At 36.5% G+C, this 20,228-nt stretch overlaps 1 protein-coding gene across 4 annotated transcripts in view; it reads right to left on the reverse strand.

Moving 5' to 3' along the window:
• Positions 1-1,077: 1,077 nt before the first annotated feature.
• The window catches only part of CDH7 (cadherin 7), a 138,882-nt gene continuing 119,731 nt past the window's right edge, over positions 1,078-20,228 (reverse strand). For 3 of the 4 annotated variants that reach the window (XM_065053064.1, XM_065053065.1, XM_005498712.3), the window contains 5 exons: positions 17,917-18,053; positions 15,067-15,188; positions 13,489-13,606; positions 11,195-11,446; positions 1,078-3,701 (listed from right to left, as the gene is read on the reverse strand). In XM_065053064.1, the coding sequence (XP_064909136.1) occupies positions 3,208-3,701; positions 11,195-11,446; positions 13,489-13,606; positions 15,067-15,188; positions 17,917-18,053 (1,123 nt within the window). In that variant the 3' untranslated portion in view covers positions 1,078-3,207. Of the gene's footprint in view, positions 3,702-11,194; positions 11,447-12,098; positions 12,148-13,488; positions 13,607-15,066; positions 15,189-17,916; positions 18,054-20,228 lie in introns of those variants that run through there. The other variant, XM_013367903.3, reaches the window with a different exon arrangement.

Consider the following 20,228-nt stretch of genomic DNA (forward strand, 5'->3'; position numbering starts at 1 on the left):
ACACTAAGTTTATTCTTTTGAATAAAAAATATATCAGAATGCCCACTGTTTAACTTTCTTGAATTCAGATTTTACATTGTTCAAAGCAGAGTAAGGAGTCTTGCCTTAAATCTTCAAAACGTTTGTCTTCATGTGGATTTTTTTAGTATCTCTCTCAGAACCATAAAATTGTCAAGGTGCTTGGAAATCTCAATTTAAAATAAGCCTGTTCAATTTTCATATGGTGGAATAAAAGAAGCGTTGGCATTGCACTATAAGATGGGAGTGGTTGCAATGTCTGACATAATATTAAGGAGTATTTATGGCTTCTAGTTAGATACTGGAGCTCTTCAGAAAGTTAAATAAATAAATAAAATGGGAAGTTTATTTAAAAGGTCTTTCTAATAATTTTGCTCAAAAAATTTCATAGCCTTTCCAGGGAAGAGAAAATATTTCTTATATTTTACAGTATGTAGTCAGCAGAATATACTTTATGACATCAGGCTATGCAATACAAACAACACTTAGAGAAAGAATTTGCATCAGATTATAAAGTGTGAAAACCCATAGTCATCATAACTTATGGAGACCATTATATAGTATGTGCATAATGCAGACCACATGCATATACTGAAGTAACAACTGTCATCAAATGTAAGGGACTTCCACCTTTCTTTCTTACGATGATAATATAATCAATAAGTAAGCATATGTAATACAACAACAAATTTATGTGAGCTGTGCAACAGAAAACACATCTATGCAAGAGTTTTTATGGCATTAAAGAGTTTGTTCCATAGAAAACACAGCAAAAATCCCCTCTAACCTAGTTTCATAACAGGGGATCTGCTTTTGTTTTTACAGTTCTAGAAGGTGGAAAATCAACAGAATTGTGCTGTTTACTCTAAACCACATTTAAATCTCCTTAGAGTGTTATGTGCTAAAATCAGCATTTTTGACATCTTAATCCAGATGTATGAATTATCTTTCCACAAACAACAAAGAGATTAATAAAAACTGTTCTCTCAGCACCTTGCTGATTTAATACCTGCTTAACTTCTGCAGCATATCTTGCTCCGATTACATTTCATACACGCAGTAATTTTTTTTTATTATTTTTTTATTGAAAATCTTACATGTATGACTAAAAGTCATGGGCGATATCTTTCAGTTCCATTACAAAATCTGTCATATATATATATACCTATATATATATATTTAATACAACTAGAAGCAAATTATGAAACAAGGATTGTCTACCAAAATGTAACTCAAATTAAATATGTTGCAGATGATTAAAATTATTTTGTTTTCCTTGATGGAGCTGAAGGCCACTTTCACATAGTTAATTGATAATGCTGGGTTGCAAAAATTACAAAGCCTTAATGATAGGTCCCTGTCACCCAGCCTGCTGTCACCCCTACTTTAGGACTTTAGTACAAGGATCCTTCTTGCAGAAAGAAGTACTTTTAGAGTGAGCATCATCCTCTATGGAGTACCTTCTACTCACAAACACAGTCCTGCAAACAATTCTGTATGCCTTTCAGTAATCACAGGCAAGACAAGTAATTTCAAGTTAGATACAAGCAAAAAGGTTTGCAGGAGCAGAGTCTAACTTAGGAACTCATCTACAGTTTATCTAAAACAAAACAGTCTGAAATAATGTTTAAAACCACTATTTTACTTGAATATATGCCTTGTTATCTAGTAATAAATCATGAATGATGAAGTATAAATATTTTCAGCATCATAAAAAAGTTGTCTTATTCTAAGAAATCCTACTTCAAAATCGTACAGTATTTTGACCAACAGCAGTTGTCTTTCTATTTTGGCACTCCTGAACCAGAGTAGAAATTATGAACAGTGAGTTACCAGCTTTGGGGAAAAAAATGCTTTTATCCAGCAGGATCTAAAGATGATTTCTGGAGTTAATAGCATTACATTGCTTAACATAAGAAAGAAATTGAAAAGAGTTTTTTACTGTGATTCATCAGCAGCAAAAGAGAAGGGGAAGGAGAAAAGCAAGGCGTTTACAGTCTTTGAAGCTTATAGCATGTTTAACCTTGAAAATTAAATCTTGCATTAAAGACACTCCCAGCTACCTCTGTAGTCCTCTTTCCAAAAATTCAAAGTATAAATATTTTATTTAAATGTCTCAGACTTTGTAATGGCTCAGAAGAACAACTGCATGTCCTTGGAGCTACTCACTTTTCTGAGAGATGAATGACAAGTGAGATTCCTTTACTGTAATTTCTCCATTTCCATGCTTCATTTCCCACGTTTATCTGAGACTGGAGAAAAATCAGCATGTTCTGACAAGTCTAATACCATTAGGCAATAAAATGGACCTGAATTTAGTGGAGATTGGAGCTCCAAAATAAATATAACACTTTATGTCAAATAATAATAAAAAAGAATAAATTCTCCTGTACAAATCAGAAGATACAATAAAAAATAGCAAATAGATAGCAACATCTTTTCTATACCTACATGGGCATCACAAAACTTTTCAATCATAAGGATACACCTCCATATTTCTCATTTTACATGGTTTGTTAACTACTTCGGTAAGTCGATGACAAACACTGTGGAATTTCTTAGTACAAACAATAATTTTTCATAAAACTACCCAGAAATTACAGGGACCTCCAATTAAATAGCTCTGGGAACAAACAGGGAGAAGAAAAAAAAAATACCTGCTGGGCTTTTGTTTGTTTTTATGTCTGTCCTTCTGCTTTTGGCCTAGCAAGCTGCTGCAACGTAATAAGGAAAATTTGTTCAAACCCCCTTGTATCTGTAAATACTATATACTGTAATGTGGTTTTTAGTTATATTTGCAAATTCATTTTTATTTTTTCTTACACTTATGCCAGAGACTCTGCGCTTTAGATATAGCAGTGCTTCAAAGGCATCTACAGAGTGTCATTGGCTCATTGAGGTCACAGTGCATAACATACTCTCGAAAGTGAGTTGCCTCTGCAGGTATTTCAGGGTTGCTATCTATTTGAACGTGGCTGAGCATTTCATTTTATCAAAAATGCCACTGAATGCTCATATTCTGTGTGGTCAGTGCAGTCCCTAAGACAAGTCTCATGAAGGTATGTTCCACCAAGGGAAGAAAACCTAAAAGGTTAAAAATGGAGAAATATTTACAACTTTCTTCAGTCCGTAAGGTTGAGTTTTCTGTTTCAGTATTCTTCAGTGCATTTTCAGAGAAAGGTTCCAAGGCTATGAGTATAAGCAGTCTGGTCCAGTCCCATACATATCTGCAAGCCTTTTAAAGCGAGGGCCCCAGTCACTGAGGTAATCGTAATTCTGGTCAGAGTTTGAGCTGATTGAATCTAAAGAACTGAGTGACTCTGCCACCGAGCCGTTCCCCTCGAATGCATATGTCTGCAGGGAGTCGTAGGGTGGTGCGCAGGGGTCCACATCAGCTTCTTTTAGTCTTTCCCAGATAAATTCCCTAAAAATGACATTATCTGGGATGCTTTTAAAAGTTGGTCTGCTCAAGAACTGAATCTCAGGTGTCACATCCCTTCTGGTCTTGGTGTCCCGGATGATGTTGAGGTTTCTCAAGGCAGTCATGTCAAAAGCCTCAGTGTCTTCTTCTCCACCACCCTCATCATCATACCTTACAATGTTCTCTCTGATATCTCTCTCTTCATCAAAAATGAGGGGCTCTTTTTTCCGTCGCCTCATGGTGACAATCAGCAAGACAAGAACTGGAACACAGAGAGACTGGAGTTTTAGCAATGCTAAATTTTCCTCATAATTTTCCTAGTGGTGGAAATACTCATTAACTTATATGTCTCAAGGAAATAGCAGGCAATTCATGCAGTTAGATTTGAAACCTAGCAGGTTCTTAAACAGCTTTTAAACCACAAGCTTTTTAGATGTTAAAGAACCTATTTCCAAAACCATTCTGGATTAACGTCTTCATCTCTAATTCTGTATACTATGCTGTCTGCTAAACATAAATTTTAGGACTGCTACAGTCTGACTAAAACATTCTCACAGCTATGAAATAAAAAGGGACCTTTTCCTGAACTCTTAATTGCCCAAGTGATAAAAGCACATTCATAAAGTAACCAAATGGCATTTAACAACTGTGGTTTGGGAAGTGACTGAATTAAAATATATGGCAAATCTCTGCTGAAAAAAAAATAGTAGATTGGAGTACACTGACTTGTTAAGCAATGTGTAAAATAAGACTGTCCAAGTTCATGGATTAAAAGTATCTCTATGTAAGACCTCAGTTTCCTATAAAGTGCAAAGTACTGTACTCGAGGTTTATGAATTCCATCTAATGAAAATGGCTAGGGCTGGAGTTTATTTGATCAACCAGTGCTAGAAATGTAATTATTTTTTTAATCTTAATCCTTAAAGTTTCTTTCATCTTAAAACCTAATATTAAACTGTGACAGTCAAAAGAACCAGGAGAAACTAAATCAAGGCTGCTCTTGTTCAAATACAGTTTTGGTAAAGAAACATCATTGCTGACACACAAAATATGGAACCAGTAGTATGAATATTGCACCCATCTGCGAGACATGATGGAGTGTGAATCATCCTCCTAGAAAATGCTTAACACTATATTGTAGCATCTGGATAACATTTGCTGAGTTAATGATACTCCTACAAAATAACAGTCATCACTATGGCTGTAAAAATAACAGTACATTGAAAAGTGTCATTCCACATTCAATTAATCTCTTCTGATTTTATGTTTATTTTTAATTTTAAGAATATGTGATGATATGAATTCATATGCCTAAGGTTTACAGTCTTTACTTACAGTACTTTGATATGCCAACTAAATGCTGTATAAACATCTGGGAAAGCAAAAGCTTATATAGATAAAATTAAACTTGAGCTACCCTGGGTAGTCTCAAAAGTGGCCTCCATAAATTGTGTGATATAGGACTGCCATTCTTTAAAGCCCTTCTTCCCTTCTTTTCAGATAGGAATTTTTAAAATCAATATCAATCTAGACATCATGAGGCATGATTTAATATTGGAATCACTTGGTCAGAACAAACCAGTCATTCAGAGACTGTGCATGCAGAAAACTGTATCATACACATACAGACGTTATGGTACTATTTGGAATTGGTTAAAGCATGAGATGACTTTAAAGTAAAGGCAGACTTTCTGCTTTTTTTTTTTAATTATTTCTCTTATGAGCCATGCATGTCTAAAAATAACACTGGAAAAAGTTCAATATTTTTTCTAAACTTTTCGACAAATATATTAGGGAACATTTTTTTCCCCTTTTTTTCAGTAGCTACCAGGCACACATCTAATGATCCATTTACTAACAGATTCCTTGTGCGTCTATGTTACTGGAACAACAGCATCACATTTTTTTGCCCCTGGCATTGCCTTGATTCATGCTTTATGTCAGGGGTATCAAACTCATTTTCACTGGGGGTCACATCAGCCTCACAGCTGTCTTCAAAGGGCCAAATGTAATTTTAGGACTGTATAAATGTAATTAGTCTTTTGAAGGCAACCGTGAGGCTAATGTGGCCCCCAGAGAATATGAGTTTTATACCTTTTCTCTATGTACTGAATTCAGAAGCTACTAGTTTGGGGCATTTTGCTTTGAACATTATTTACATAAGCAGTTTGACAATGTAAGATTTTGACCTTTAAAGTGGCTTTTGTGAAATTTCAGAACATTCTAATATTTGGATAACACAAACTGAGCTGTAAATTACACAGCAGAGAACATCAAATTGTCATTGAAAATACTCTGAATGTTTTTCCTTATTATAAAAGATATTTTAAAGTGAAAGACAAATTAGCTCGCCAACAGTACAAATATACATTTAAACCACAATTTGTATTGACACAACTTTTTAAATTGTTCATTTTAACATTTACTGCCACATTTTTATTGCCATTTAAGTAAGCAGCTAATTTCCGTTACTCAAGTGTAAATGCATTTTAACATCATTATCTCTCTAAAAATACTTCATTTTGAAGGTTAAATACCTGCTAAGAAGTGAAAAGTATGAAACTTAGTAGGCAGGTGTGCCTAAAGGTACGATAAAAATCAAGATACAATGAATGTTTTATATAGTATTCCTTGTACATACCACACTTGCTTGAAGCCAAGAAAAATATGGAGTCTTTCTAAAGGTTAAATATTTTAGCATTTAGATGGCTTTATGAGATTATTAATTTCTAGTCCTTCAAATAGCTATGAACAATGAAGTTTAACCTCTAAATGAACACAGCTTTAGCTGCATTGCAGGAACTGCTGGGATGAATACAAGCCCAAAACAAATTTCACTCATATCTAAATCAAGTGCAAATAGTTTTAAACTATCCATTTCTCAATAAGACATGGTGATTTTTTTTGCTACATTTATCACAAAAGCAGAGATTAAGTCCATCATTAGTGACTGGCCAAACATCTATAAAACCTAATTTTATGCTTGTTAGAGAAGAAATAATATAACAGAAAAGCTTTAGGGACATATGCATCGCACGTTGAGGCCACAAGCTGGGCTCCATACTGGTACACAAAACTCATGCTAAAGAGATGAAATAGCAATACTGATTTCATATGTGATTTAACAAATAAATAAACCAATCAATCAATATTAGAAGTAACTAATTATAAAGACTAAATAACCAGAACTAATAAAGAACTGAAATGTTTTTGTTCTCATTTACCTGAATTATTAGAAATGTTGATTTTTTTTAACAACTACAATAGCCAAGAAAAAGTATAATTCATATTTGTATTAGCTGTGGTAATATGTGTTTTATCATTGTGTCAGTATAAATTTTAAGACAATATCAGTATTTACAGTTCACCTAAAATCAGTATTTAAACAAAAACCTTTCAATATGAGAGTGGATTTTTGCTTTGCCATTTTGCAGTGTGTTTATGGAATTATTATGAGATTTTCATTTTCGTTTGATCTGCTAAAAAGTCAGGTTTAGGTCACTTGAACATATTTCTCTCTTTTAATATTAATCTTTCCTTTTGCACTCAAGGCAACTGCATCATAATGGTAAGGAAGCCATAAAATCTCTGAGACAACCCAAGGGAGACTAGATGCAGAGCTATACAGTAAGGGACAGAGCTAAATCACAAGCATTAACATGCCATGTATATACTATACCCTTAAGCCTGGCATTTACTATAGCAATAAGCCGGATCAGCTGCGAGCAAATCTGCACATTGGTTTATGCCTTAGGTGTGTCATGATTCATAAAGCCGAAGATTGGGGATGCCCAGCCATGTAAGCAGCACACTAATAACCTATTTAGTTATACCTTGCAGTTGCCAGTACAGTCATATGAGATCTGAGGATTACAGAGACCAAGACTCAGGAAACCTGCAGTTAATTCCCAGTTAACAAGCTTCCTATGTAACTGTTGTTTGATCAGTTTAGATTGATATTTGCAAAGTGACTGTGACCTTTAAATGCCCACACTGACTGACCCTAATAGGCTCTGTAACTTTCAGAAAACAGCTTCTGCATTGCATACTCAACTGCCTTTTAAATTACTTAATTTGGTTACCCCCAAATTAGAACAGTTATAGATTTGTCATTTTTAAAACTGCAAGACCAAAACCCACACATACTACATAGTCACATTCTGTACACATTTTACCTACTTAGGGAAAAAGATTCTTATGACTAGGACTGTTTCTTCTTGTTTGTGAATTACAAAATTATGTGTTCTGATTTAATTGGGTTCTTGGTATTGTGATATCATGATAACAATAACAAATTCCTCATCTTTCAATGAAAAAGTAAAAATTTTTCTGTATTTTGAAATTTAGTCAATGCATCAACTTGTAAACTCTAGTAGCACACTAACAGGAGGCTTTCTATGTGTTTCTAAGAAAATATGTGGTACTTCTAGATTATATGAAGAAGTTTGGAAGATAAAAATAATGAAAAAGCATTATGTCAATCTGTCTTTCAATTGTTTCAATGCAAAGAAAGTCTTTAACCTCTCAAATATTATTGGGTTATCTACAGGTGAACTTTCTTCTTTTTGTGTGACTTTATGTACAAATGTAATGCTAAGCACTTATTATAAAAGAAATTATTGTGTCTGGAAGATGCTAACTGAAAAGCAAATTACCTTGAATTATATTACCATATAATTTTCAGAGGAGTTACAAAATACCTGCTTACTTCTCTAAAAATTATGTACAGTCTAAAAAGTATAATAACTAGCTTTTCATATGCTTTTTATAGAATAACTTCCAGTCACTTTTTTAGGGGGTTTTTTGTTTGTTTGTTTTTTTATTTTCAAAAAAAAGCCTCACTGTAGAGTTTGTGATTATAAAGCTCTCTTGAGTAATTAGCAAAGTATTGGAAAATTCTTGTGGAATAAAATTCAGAATTTAATCTCCATCACTCAGTATGAGGAGGTAAAACAATTCTAGTAAAACCTTTTTAACATTTAAAAATTATTTCAGTTTGAAAAATAGTCTACACCATGTTATATGCAACTATAATGAATTAGTATGATTTCCAAACATTCTTCCTTCTTAGTGCTACTGAAAACATTGTGCTTATCTAAAATTGATTGGTTTCTTAAGTAAAAATAATAACACTAACACATCCCACTGAGACAGTCTAAGCCTTAGTCAAGACAAACGTTTATTTATTAGACAAAGGGATGTATAGGGCATGAACAAATATCAAAGTATACCATACTAATTTTAAGAAAGTAAGAGCTTGTTGAGAACTCAAGGTGCTTGTGCCAGGATGAATGTATCCATGATATTTATGCAAATCTCATGCATCCTCTGCTTTATAACTAGCACTCACATTGAAATGACATTGATGAATGTGACTAGATTTGCACTGCATGTTAAACTTGGGTCAGAAAAAACTTTTTGATCCAGTAGCATGTCTCCTCTTTTGACTCATAAACTCTTACACCAAAAGGTGCATCCCTTGGTCCCAGCCCTGGAACTGCTTGCCAACAGATGAAGCATATTTTTTATGCTGTGATAGTGGATCTCCTTGAGAATGGATGTGAAATGAACAACGGTAAAGGGAGAAGGTAAATTCCTAGCAGTACCACTACCATTCAGCTGATCCAGAAAATGTCTTCTAGGAACAACTGAGAGAAAAAGAAAGGCTCTGGGACCAGAGAAGCAACAACACTTGACTTCACTGAGCTGCAGTGATGCTGAGGCACCTCTTCCTTATGACTGGCACCAGGCATGGAACAAAACAGCAGCAGGACACAGTACCAAAATGCAGGACTCAAAGCCAGGGTTGGCATACAAATGCAGCCTAAACTGTGCCTGCAGCTTTGAATTGTACTCAAAAGGAACAGTTTAGACTGGACGTGATAACAGCAGATAAAAATGTCTATTTGGATAAAGAGCAGTTTTGCATTCAGACAGCTGCATTTGTAAGTCCAAGTTTTTGGCCAATAAAGTCAACTTCAAGGTGGCCATATGCCAGATTCCTCTTCAGCGCATAGCCTATTATTCAAACACTATGTTCAGAGATCTTACCCTCAATTTTTTAACAAACACTTGTTTGGCACACTTTAAAAATGATTGTAATAAAAAGCTTATGTTTCTTGATTTATTGGTTGTATCTGCATACTCCTGTACTGAGTAGAATAAGCAAGTTATTCCCTGGTAACATGCTATTTCTCCATTCAATGCTCTTTAAGACATATGACTCCTATTTAAGAAAAGCTCATGCCCAAGGCAGGCTGCATTTTATATATAGTATTTTTTTTATGTAATCTTTAGAAACTCCCTTTTCACATATAACAGAAATGATGGCATTTCAATTTGGGATGAAGTGAATTGCTATTGTTACAGAACTTTTCTTCTTACGTACATTGGACCAAAGCTTTAAATGGGAGTTTTTCCACTGATGTCAATGCCAGTTGATACAAAAGGATCTTTTATATACCTTTTTGAACTCTACCATTTAGCTTCATATTCATGTAAAGTTCATTTTACTTAGTAAACTGTCTTTATCTCAACCCACAGTTTTTCTCACTTTTAGTCTCTCCTCCATCTCACCAGGGGGGAGTGAGAGAGTGACTGTGTGGTGCTTTGTTGCCAGCTGGAGTTAAACCACAACAGTCCTTTAGAAATGTTTGTAACAGAAGGGACATTTGCTTCTAATGGTTTACAGTGAGGTTAATTCAAGTTGATGAGAAATCTATACATTGTTGAAATACTGACATGAACAGAAGTGTGGACAAAAGTCTTGATTTGACCTATTCAAATTACTTGGATAACAGTGATAGATAAACCACCACTGGGATTGTATCAACCTGAGGAGGCTATGGTCTTCCCCTTTCCCTTAGACTAATGTGTACAGCCAGGGAACAGAAAAATCTCTCCATTGATAATAATACTCAAGAAAATTCTTGTGTGCTAAATCGGTACCCTTGTTAGCATGTGATCTTTCTGACAATAAGCAAAACTGTACTTTTGCTCACCTGTATCCTGCAGATCAACCAGATGCAAGTTTATCCTTCATCTTTACTCCTCGACTTGGGCCTTTAGTACTACTATGTAGTCATTTTGTTTAAGGACTAGTCATGAAATGAGAATCACTAACGAAACTAGGGTGTTGACACTGTTTCACTGTTTTCCACTGACTTTTATCTGGTTGCAGTTTCACAACATAAAATCCAACTGTTCTACCAGCAGCAGAAGCAACAAAAGATCATTCTGTAGAAAATGTTCAATTAAATATGATGATTCCCATGAGCAAATTACATCTGTTGAATTTTCTGAATGTCTTTTGTTCTGTGCAAATCAATACATATCTAAAAATAGTTGTATCTCAGAAAAAGGGATACTGGTTATACAGTGGATATGTTAAATCAAATACTTCCTTAAATTGTATTGTCTATCTCTTAAATATCACATTTAATGCAAGTGATCTTTTTTTCTTTTCCTATTATTTCGTGTGTATGTCTGGAGGCAGCTTGACATATAAACAAGGTATCTGAACTTGAAAATTCCAAACTAGAGGTTTTGTGTGGCTCATGATACAAAATGCTGTTCTGCCTGGAATGTTAGGCATCCCTGTTTAGAGAAATTGGAGCCGGGGGGGAGGGGCAGGAGGCAGGGAGGGACAGGGAGGAGGGGTAAAAGGTGGTGTTGAATCTTATGTGCATATGTATTTATCTACCTTTTGCTGCTATACTTTGAACAGAAAATAAGGGTAGCAGAAAGAAGACATACCTAGCAGTGTCAAGATGCAAGCCAATATTGCTATCAGGGCTCCAGTGCTAAGTCCTGCAGGCAAGATGTATGCTTCTGCATTGCATGTCTGAGCAACACCATCTGCATCACAATCACAGACTCTGATGGTAAGGGTATTAGTGCTACTAAGTGAAGGCGTTCCACTGTCCACAATGAATATTGGCAAGTAGAAAACAGACTGTTCCTGTCTTCGGAACCCATTTCTTTTGGTTAATACTGTTGCAGTGTTATCTAGATAAAGGAATAAAAAAAGATAAATATAAAATATATGCCCTTTCTACAACACAAGCCTATAAATAATAACGTTTCACTTAGAAGAATTTATGAACATGTTTATATTATTTCAATAAGTTTATCTTTCCTGGTCATACAATTTTGAACCTGCAGAGATAAGATCAGCTGAGAAATGTTATTTAATTAAAGAAAAAGGTTTCTATTTTCCATGAAAGACTGTTTCAAAATTGCAGAGGTATATTTGCTTTTAGTTAAGCTCACAATTCCACACTCTCAATAGACAGTTGAAGATTAGTTCATTATTAAAAAAAAAAAAATTAAAAATCATATTTCAGGGATCAGATTAAGTATCAAGATACCTTCTTAATTTCCAAGGATCTATTTCAATTATTACAAGTATAGATATTGTATTAATGGAAGAGATGAATGTATTAATAGGAGAATAAGTTCTGAAGACCAATGAAATATTTTTTAATGCAAAAATTCCAGTTGGTGCACAAAGACAGGTAAGTGCACATGTGACAGAGACATGCATTTGTTTTGAGTCTCATCTGACTAATATAATAAATCTAAAATGTGTGGTCCAATGTTGCTCTGAGTTGGGAGATTAAAAAGTCCATGTGTTCCAGAAAATATGTGCAAAACTCACTGTGCTCAGTACAGGTTGACAGCTCCTGAGAGGCAGGGAGTTACATCTCCTAGAATGTATAGAAAAGGTTGGTCGGCCATGCTGCCTGTCTGTCTATCTACTCATCTATCCATCCATCTATCTATCTATCTATCTATAGACTAACATACAATAGTCCTGTAAAGTTATCTTATTGTGTCATCTGTTATGACCTATCTGGCAAAAGATGCAAGCACTTCTTCATATAGCATCACATGAGATACGCATAAAATTAATTAACGTCAAACTGCTGCTTTGTCTTGTAACTCCATTGATTTTACTGGCATTGCAAAAGTCTATTATTACTTTTTCCAAATTATAAGTTCCCTGGAAGAGGGCCTGTCTTTCATTAAATACTTTACTTATAACAATGTCAGATTTCTGAATAGAATGTTAGTCTAATGCATTGTTATTATTTTGATCATTATTACTATTACAGTCTCTACTGTCAAACTGCAAACTGCTCATATGAAGAAAATTAAGCATGTCAATAAAAACATGCAGGGTAAGGCAATAATTAGCTGTGTGAGAGAACTTTATTAGGTCACATGTTGTACTTAGTGAATGTTGTTCAAAGCCTTTCTGTACAAATATTATCCTTTAGTCCACCATATGTCTGTTTTTCTTGTTGTATTAATAAGGGTGACTTTGTAGCTCTCGTTCTGTACTGATCCATAAAAGAGCAATGCAAGAGTAACACAGTGTCTATTTAGTTATATTTGCTTCAGCTAATATCCCAACTGACTGATATACACCCTTCTGCCCAGCTGCCATGCTGTGCAATGCAACTAATGAGAACACTAATTAGAAGCTTGTTCTTAGATATTTTAACTAATAGTAACATGAGGTCAACAGGAGTCTTTGCATAAGTCTTTCAGAAATAGTCATAAGAAGTCTCTATAAATATTGTAAGTAGCTTCCATTATCAAAAGCATTCTTCAATAGATGGTATACTTACTGAAAATATATGTTTTTCTAAAAAAAACAAAACAAAAAATTTTGATTTACTATGCACTTACTTTTTATGCCCTGAGTGATACTAATACAACATGAATTCCTGGACATTTTTCAGTCACTGACCCAAAGTAAAATCTAATTTAGATAAAAACCTATAAATACAGGAAAAAAAAAAAAAAAAGGAGAATAATGACTCCTGGGGAAAAAAAAAAAAAGAAGCTGCTCTGTTACGCTCAAGGCTTTAAAAGATTCAAACAACAGCTTAATTTCTTTGACAAATAATCTAGAGATAAAATTATTTTGCAGGCTGTTTATAACTTAAATTATGTCCTTACCAGAATAGAAGTTTAGGTAGGTCATAATCAGCATGATACATTCAAAATTATGAATATTTACATAAACAAAATGTCCTTACCTTTGTTGTCCTGCAGTGTAAAATTGTGGTTATTTGCTGCCTCTGCTGTTAAACTGAAGTAGAACTGATGGCCATTTGGTGGGTCATCTTTATCAATTGCACTGATTTTCTGGATCACCTGTTTTGAGATTCATTGGGGTTTCATTGTTTGGAATGGTAAGAAGCATAAACACATGTGCATTGTATAACCCCTCTATTACCTATCAAAGTATCAATCCTCCCTTGAGCCTGGTTGTTACTGCTTTTTGCTTTTCTAATCTCTTATGTATGCACAGACAGGATTAAAAGTAAAATGTGACTTTTTACTTTCCCTGTACCAACTTTATTGTCAAAAAGTAATGACCAGCAGGGCCTATGAGAAAGTTAGGTCCTGGCATTCTCCAGGGCTTGGAGTATAAACTGCATAGCAGTGGAAGAAGTGTATCTTCTGCTTGGACCTCAATGTAGTTAGAGGTGGTTACAATTGATGTTGTAAATTTTCACAAGGAGAAGATTATGCTTTTGGGCAATAATTCACTTACTTTTTTTTTTTTAATATCATGGAAATAAAAAGACAAGTCATAAGTACATTAATATCTCCTGGGATTTATTTTTTATTATTATAATTATTTTTCTGATTTAATTTTCTAAAATTTTGTCCAAAATTGCCTCTAAAAAAAGAGGGCCATCATTGCTTAAAATCCATAAGGTATGAATACCCAGAGCTAACAATTCAGAGTAACAAGCAGGTATTCCAAGAAGAACACGCATATCCTATATTCTTCATGAACACAAGCTAATAATCATAGTGTTTTCTGTTAAGGATTTAAAGTATGCTGTGAATTTGAAATATGCAATAAACAATGTCTGCCACAGGAAATACAATATTCTGGGAAAATACACAAAAGCGCCAAGTCTTCCAGGGAATATGTGGGATCTATGTGAGTGAAACACCTACTGTTTTTCCATGAGAAAAAAAAAAAAGAGAGAATGAGAAAATCTATACATTTTCTGAGGTCATACAAGGTAGAGAAGAAAAGTCCAAATATGAGAGACACCAAGGGTAAATAACACCAGAAACTTTAAGTTGAGTATGGGACTACTAGGGAGATATCTGGGGAGTTAAAAACCCTGTGGAATATGGTAGGAATATATTTCTCTTGTGAAATGGTGTCCTTATGACACATACTTTCTCCTGAGGGAAATAAAAGTTCCTACTCATTTTAGGAATGCTAGTCCTTTCATCTCAGAACAACCTCCGTGTTATGACTTGCCACTTCCTAGCAAAATTAGGAGGAAGTAAGCATTCTTAATATTATTCAAAATTAGGTCAGTTTAGCAAAATATGTCAGTTATAGCAGTAAGAAAGCCAGAGATTTTAACAGTACCTTCAACAAATAACTTTTACACCCAAGTCTTTCTCTTCAGAGATATGGTGAAGATGTTCAGGTTTGACTAATATGTGCTTGTGCTGCACATCACAGCATCATTTTTATCGGCATAAGCTGGTTATATTTTATCTTAAAGCTGTCAGGCTTCCATAAGGAATGGCTGCCTATCTAATAAAAATAAACACAAAAAATCCCGATCAAGCCATACCTGACCAGGTTGAGCGTTTTCACAGACAGTTGCCTCATACTCCATGGCAAACTCAGGGGCATTGTCATTGATGTCAAGGATAGTGATGGCTACATACCCTCTCCCAATTTGTGCTGGATTCTCTATAGGAAAAGAAGACAACAAAACAATTAAAAATTGCTCCTTGCACGTTATTATCTGGGTCAGTACATTTTTCATTTGCATTTTTCTTTTGCATGTACATGTCAAATCCATTACAATTGTTTCTAGAAATACATAGGAAGTTCTTGGCTTGATCTTGGAGAACCTCATGAGGTTCAATGAAGCCAAGCGGAAGGTCTTGAACCTGGGTTGGGGCAACCCCCAGTATCAATACAGGCTTGTGGAAGAAGGGATTGACAGCAGACCTGCCAAAAATGACTTGGGATTTCTGGTGGATGAAAGACAGGACATGAGGCAGCAATGTGCTCTTGCAGCCCAGAAAGCCAACCATTTCTTAGACTGCATCAAAAAAAGAGTGGTCAGCAGGTCAAAGGAGGTCATTCTGCCCCTCTGCTCTGCCCTGGTGAGACCCCACATGGAGTTCTGCATCCAGCTTTGGAGCCCTCAGTACAGGAATGACATGGACCTCTTGGAGAGGGTCCAGAGGAGGCCACCAAGATGATGAGTGTGATAGAATACTTTTCCTATGAGGAAAGGCTGAGAGAGTTGAGTTTGTTCAGCCTGGAGAAGAGAAGGCTCCGGGCAGACCATATCACAGCCTTTCAGTACCTAAAATGGGCCTATAAGAAAGATGGAGACAGACTTTTTACAAGGGTGTGTTATGACAGGACAAGGGGTAATGGTTTTAAACTAGAAGAAGGGAGATTCAGGCAAGACATGAGGAAGAATTTTTTTACAATGAAGGTGACAAAATAGTGGAATGGGTTGCCCAGAGAGGTGGTAGATGCCCCATCCCTGGACACATTCAAGACCAGGCTGGCCGAGGCTCTGGGCAACCTGATCTTGTTGAAGATGTCCCAACCCATTGCAGGGGCTTGGACTAGACAACATTTGAAGGTCCCTTCCCAGCTAAACTGTTCTATGATTCTATGATCTTCTGGACGTCGTGGAAATAATGTTTTTTGTTTTCCAGCCACTTTAATTAAATTAAGGTTTTAGTCTCACGGATAAACTGGAAATCTAACTCACTAACCACAGCACTGAATCACATAATGTGGAAGGCTAAGAGCAAGAAGATGTAAAACCATCACCAAGGAGTATAGCTAGCCAGAACAGCACTATTAATATCACAAATAGCATGGTTATTATGGGTTAAACACATTTTTGTTGCGATTTAGATTGATCAGCTATTAAGAAGCTAAAACCAGAATTCCTTCAGCTATTTATAATAGAAAAAAAAAGAGGAACCTGTGTTCCCAACTAAATACCAAAGTATTTAAAGCGCACACACAACTAAGTATTTCAAGACTGTCATTAACATATTGAACACTTTAAATATGAATAATATTCTTAAACTGATGCACATCTTCAGCTAAAATATGAATCTGTTCAGAGTCCAGTGTCATCATTTAGTCTTATATAGTAGATTTTTTTATAAGCATAAAGGACATCAGCATGTGCTATAATTATTTTGCTAGAAAACACTTCTGTTTTGGAGTAGAGAAAAGAGAGATTGTATTTCTTTACCACAAACAGTGATATTAGTGATAATGTATGGCAGAATGAAAAACTTTACAAGGCTTCAAATATGTATCTGTCTTTTTATAGGTTATTGTGACCACATTTTAGTAAATATTGTAAGTATTTAAAGAAATGCATCCAAATGTATATCACAAGGTGTTTTGTTTAGGTTTTTTATTCCACATGTGAAATACCAGAGGAGTAAGAAATTTTGACACCGTTTCCTCTGCTGATCTAAGCTTATTGAAAACCAATCAGGCCACGAAGATAAATTAAAGCATTGTAAGGTTTTACTTTTGCTCCTATACTCTCACTTGTGTCAAGTAAGCCCCTTGACTACCTTGTCAGCTTTGTTACTATCCAGAAAAATTTTTGTTTTCCATGCTGGCCTCCTAGACCAAAATTCTCCTTCTAAGAATGCAAGATAAATTCATACAAACACTAAATGAAAAATGTTAGCTTTCAGGTTAAACATTAAATTAATCTCAATGAAAGCAAGAAGTAAGGATTTTTAAAATAGCAGGCCAGAGAACTAATAACTCTTTTATTAACACAGCCCAACAGAATAGTAATAAGGATGAAATTTTAAGAAATAGATTCTTCAAATATAAAGGCAAAAATATGTAGTTTTTCACAGAATGTATTCAGACCTGAACAAGTTTAGGTTTAAACTTGCATTAACAAAATTCTTATTGCATGTGTTTGAAGGATTCAGTTCTTCAACACTTTTCATTTTACACCAGAAAAGATATGAAGCACAAAATATCCTCTACAGTGGAAAGCACACAAGCCTTCACATCCCCTTTCCTTCATAACTCTTAAGAATGCTGTGGTTGGCCAACAGCAATCAACTCTAAGTGACTGCCATCACTAAGATGGGCTAACTCCTCTCCTCTATACTCCATATCACTTTTTCTCTAATGATACCTGGTCTGAGACTGCTGACTTAAAACATTTCATCTTCTCTTGTACTTGTTTTTCAGAGGTCAAAAGACTACATATGGTGTGAGACAAAGGGAAGAGTGAACACTTAACCTGTTTTTATGACACGGATTTCTTTTACATTGAGTAAAAAGCTATTTTTACCTGCCATGGTTTGAAACTGTCATAATTTCAGTGCAGCTGATCACAGTGAAGCCTGAAGTTTTACAGATAAACAGACAATAAAATCTTTAAATTGTTACTTACGACTTTCCATAGCCAAAACCGTGATATTATGAACAGCATTAGTTTCCCTGTCCAAAGATTTGGCAGTTGTAATGACTCCACTGTTGGCATCAATATTGAAATACCTCTCCAGGTCTGTGTTTCGATCTATTGAGTACCTAAGTGAATGATGAAAGAAAACTTTTTATTTATGTTCAATTACAGCTTCAAAAATGTTTCATTGATTTCTTATTAGAGAGAAAGTGTTTCCGCTATTTCCCCATTTTGAGCTTTGTTTTGTTGAGTTTCTCTAGGATGTTGAGATAAGCAAAGCCATTGCAAAGGTGAGTTACACAGTGACCTATGCTAACTGGCAGGCTATGTTTCTACAGTGTCCTCTTAAGTGAGGCTGTAGGTATTCCATTTATTAATAGAATAGCATCCTCCTGAACCCCAGCTGAGGACAAGGCAAGTTGGAAGTTTGCTACATGGCTCTACCAAACAGGCAGTGCCCCATGGGGACTGGCAGACACAGTATCACACTATCACAGTATGTTTGGGATTGGAAGGGATCTCAAAAGATCATCTAGTCCAATCCCCCTGCTGGAGCAGGAACGCCTAGGTGAGGTCGCACAGGAACATGTCCAGGTGGGTTTTGAATGTCTCCAGAGAAGGAGACTCCACAACCTCCCTGGGCAGCCTGTTCCAATGCTCTGTCACCCTCACTGAGAAGAAGTTTCTTCTCAAATTTAAGTGGAACCTCTTCTGTTCCAGCTTGATCCCATTACCCCTTGTCCTATCATTGTTTGCCACCGAGAAGAGCCTGGCTCCATCTTCATGGCACTCACCCTTTATATATTTATAAACATTGATAAGGTCCCCCCTTAGTTTCCGCTTCTCCAAACTAAAGAGACCCAGCTCCCTCAGCCTTTCTTCATAAGGGAGGTGCTTCACTCCTTTCATCATCTTCGTTGCCCTACGCTGGACCCCCTCCAGCAGTTCCCTGTCCTTCTGGAACTGAGGGGCCCAGAACTGGACACAATATTCCAGATGTGGTCTCACCAGGGCAGAGTAGAGGGGAAGGAGGACCTCTCTCGATCTACTAACCACCCCCCTTCTAATACACCCCAGGATGCCATTGGCCTTCCTGGCCACAAGGGCACAGTGCTGGCTCATGGTCATCCTGTTGTCCACCAGGACCCTCAGGTCCCTTTCCCCTACACTGCTCTCTAATATGTAATTTCCCAACCTATAGTGGAACCTGGGGTTGTTCCTGCCCAGATGCAGGACTCTACACTTGCCCTTGTTAAATTTCATTAGGTTATTCCCCACCCAACTCTCCAGCCTGTCCAGGTCACGCTGGATGGCAGCACAGCCTTCTGGGATGTCAGCCACCCCTCCCAGCTTAGTGTCATCAGCAAATTTGCTGATAGTACACTCTGTTCCCTCGTCTAAATCGTTAATGAATATATTGAATAATATTGGCCCCAGTACTGACCCCTGAGGCACTCCACTAGATACTGGCCTCCAACTAGACTCTGCACCATTGACTACCACTCTCTGGCTTCTCTCCTTAAGCCAGTTTGCAACCCACCTCACTACTCTATTGTCTAGACCACACCTCCTCAACTTAGCTGTGAGGATGCTGTGGGAGACTGTGTCAAAGGCTTTACTGAAGTCAAGGTAGACCACATCCACTGCTCTGCCATCATCCATCCATCTTGTTACATTCTCATAAAAGGCTATGAGGTTGGTCAAGCATGACCTACCCTTGGTGAAGCCATGCTGACTGCCCCTAATAACCCTCTTATCCTTGATATGCCTTGAGATGGCACCAAGGATAAGCTGTTCCATTACTTTCCCAGGGACAGAGGTGAGGCTGACCGGTCTATAATTACCCGGGTCCTCCTTCTTGCCCTTTTTGAAGACTGGAGTGACATTTGCTTTCCTCCAATCCTCGGGCACCTCCCCCCGTTTCCCAGGACTTGGCAAAGATGATGGAGAGCAGTCCAGCAATTACTTCAGCCAGCTCCCTCAGCACCCGCGGATGCATCCCATCTGGACCCATGGATTTATGGATGTCCAGACTATTTAATTGCTCCCTAACCCAGTCCTCATCAACTAAAGCAAACTCCTCCATTGACCTGGCTTCATCCGGGGTCTCAGGGGTACAGGGCTCCCCAGGACAGCCTCCGGCAGAGTAGACAGAGACAAAGAAGACATTCAGTAATTCTGCCTTCTCTGTATCTTCTGCCACCAGAGCACCCACCCCATCCATCAGTGGGCCTACACTGCCTCTGGTATTAGTTTTATCTGCTATGTATTTGAAAAAGTTATTTTTGCTGTCCTTGACC

Source organism: Columba livia, chromosome 2 (genome assembly GCF_036013475.1).
Source record: "Columba livia isolate bColLiv1 breed racing homer chromosome 2, bColLiv1.pat.W.v2, whole genome shotgun sequence".
Taxonomy (NCBI): Eukaryota; Metazoa; Chordata; class Aves; order Columbiformes; family Columbidae; genus Columba; species Columba livia.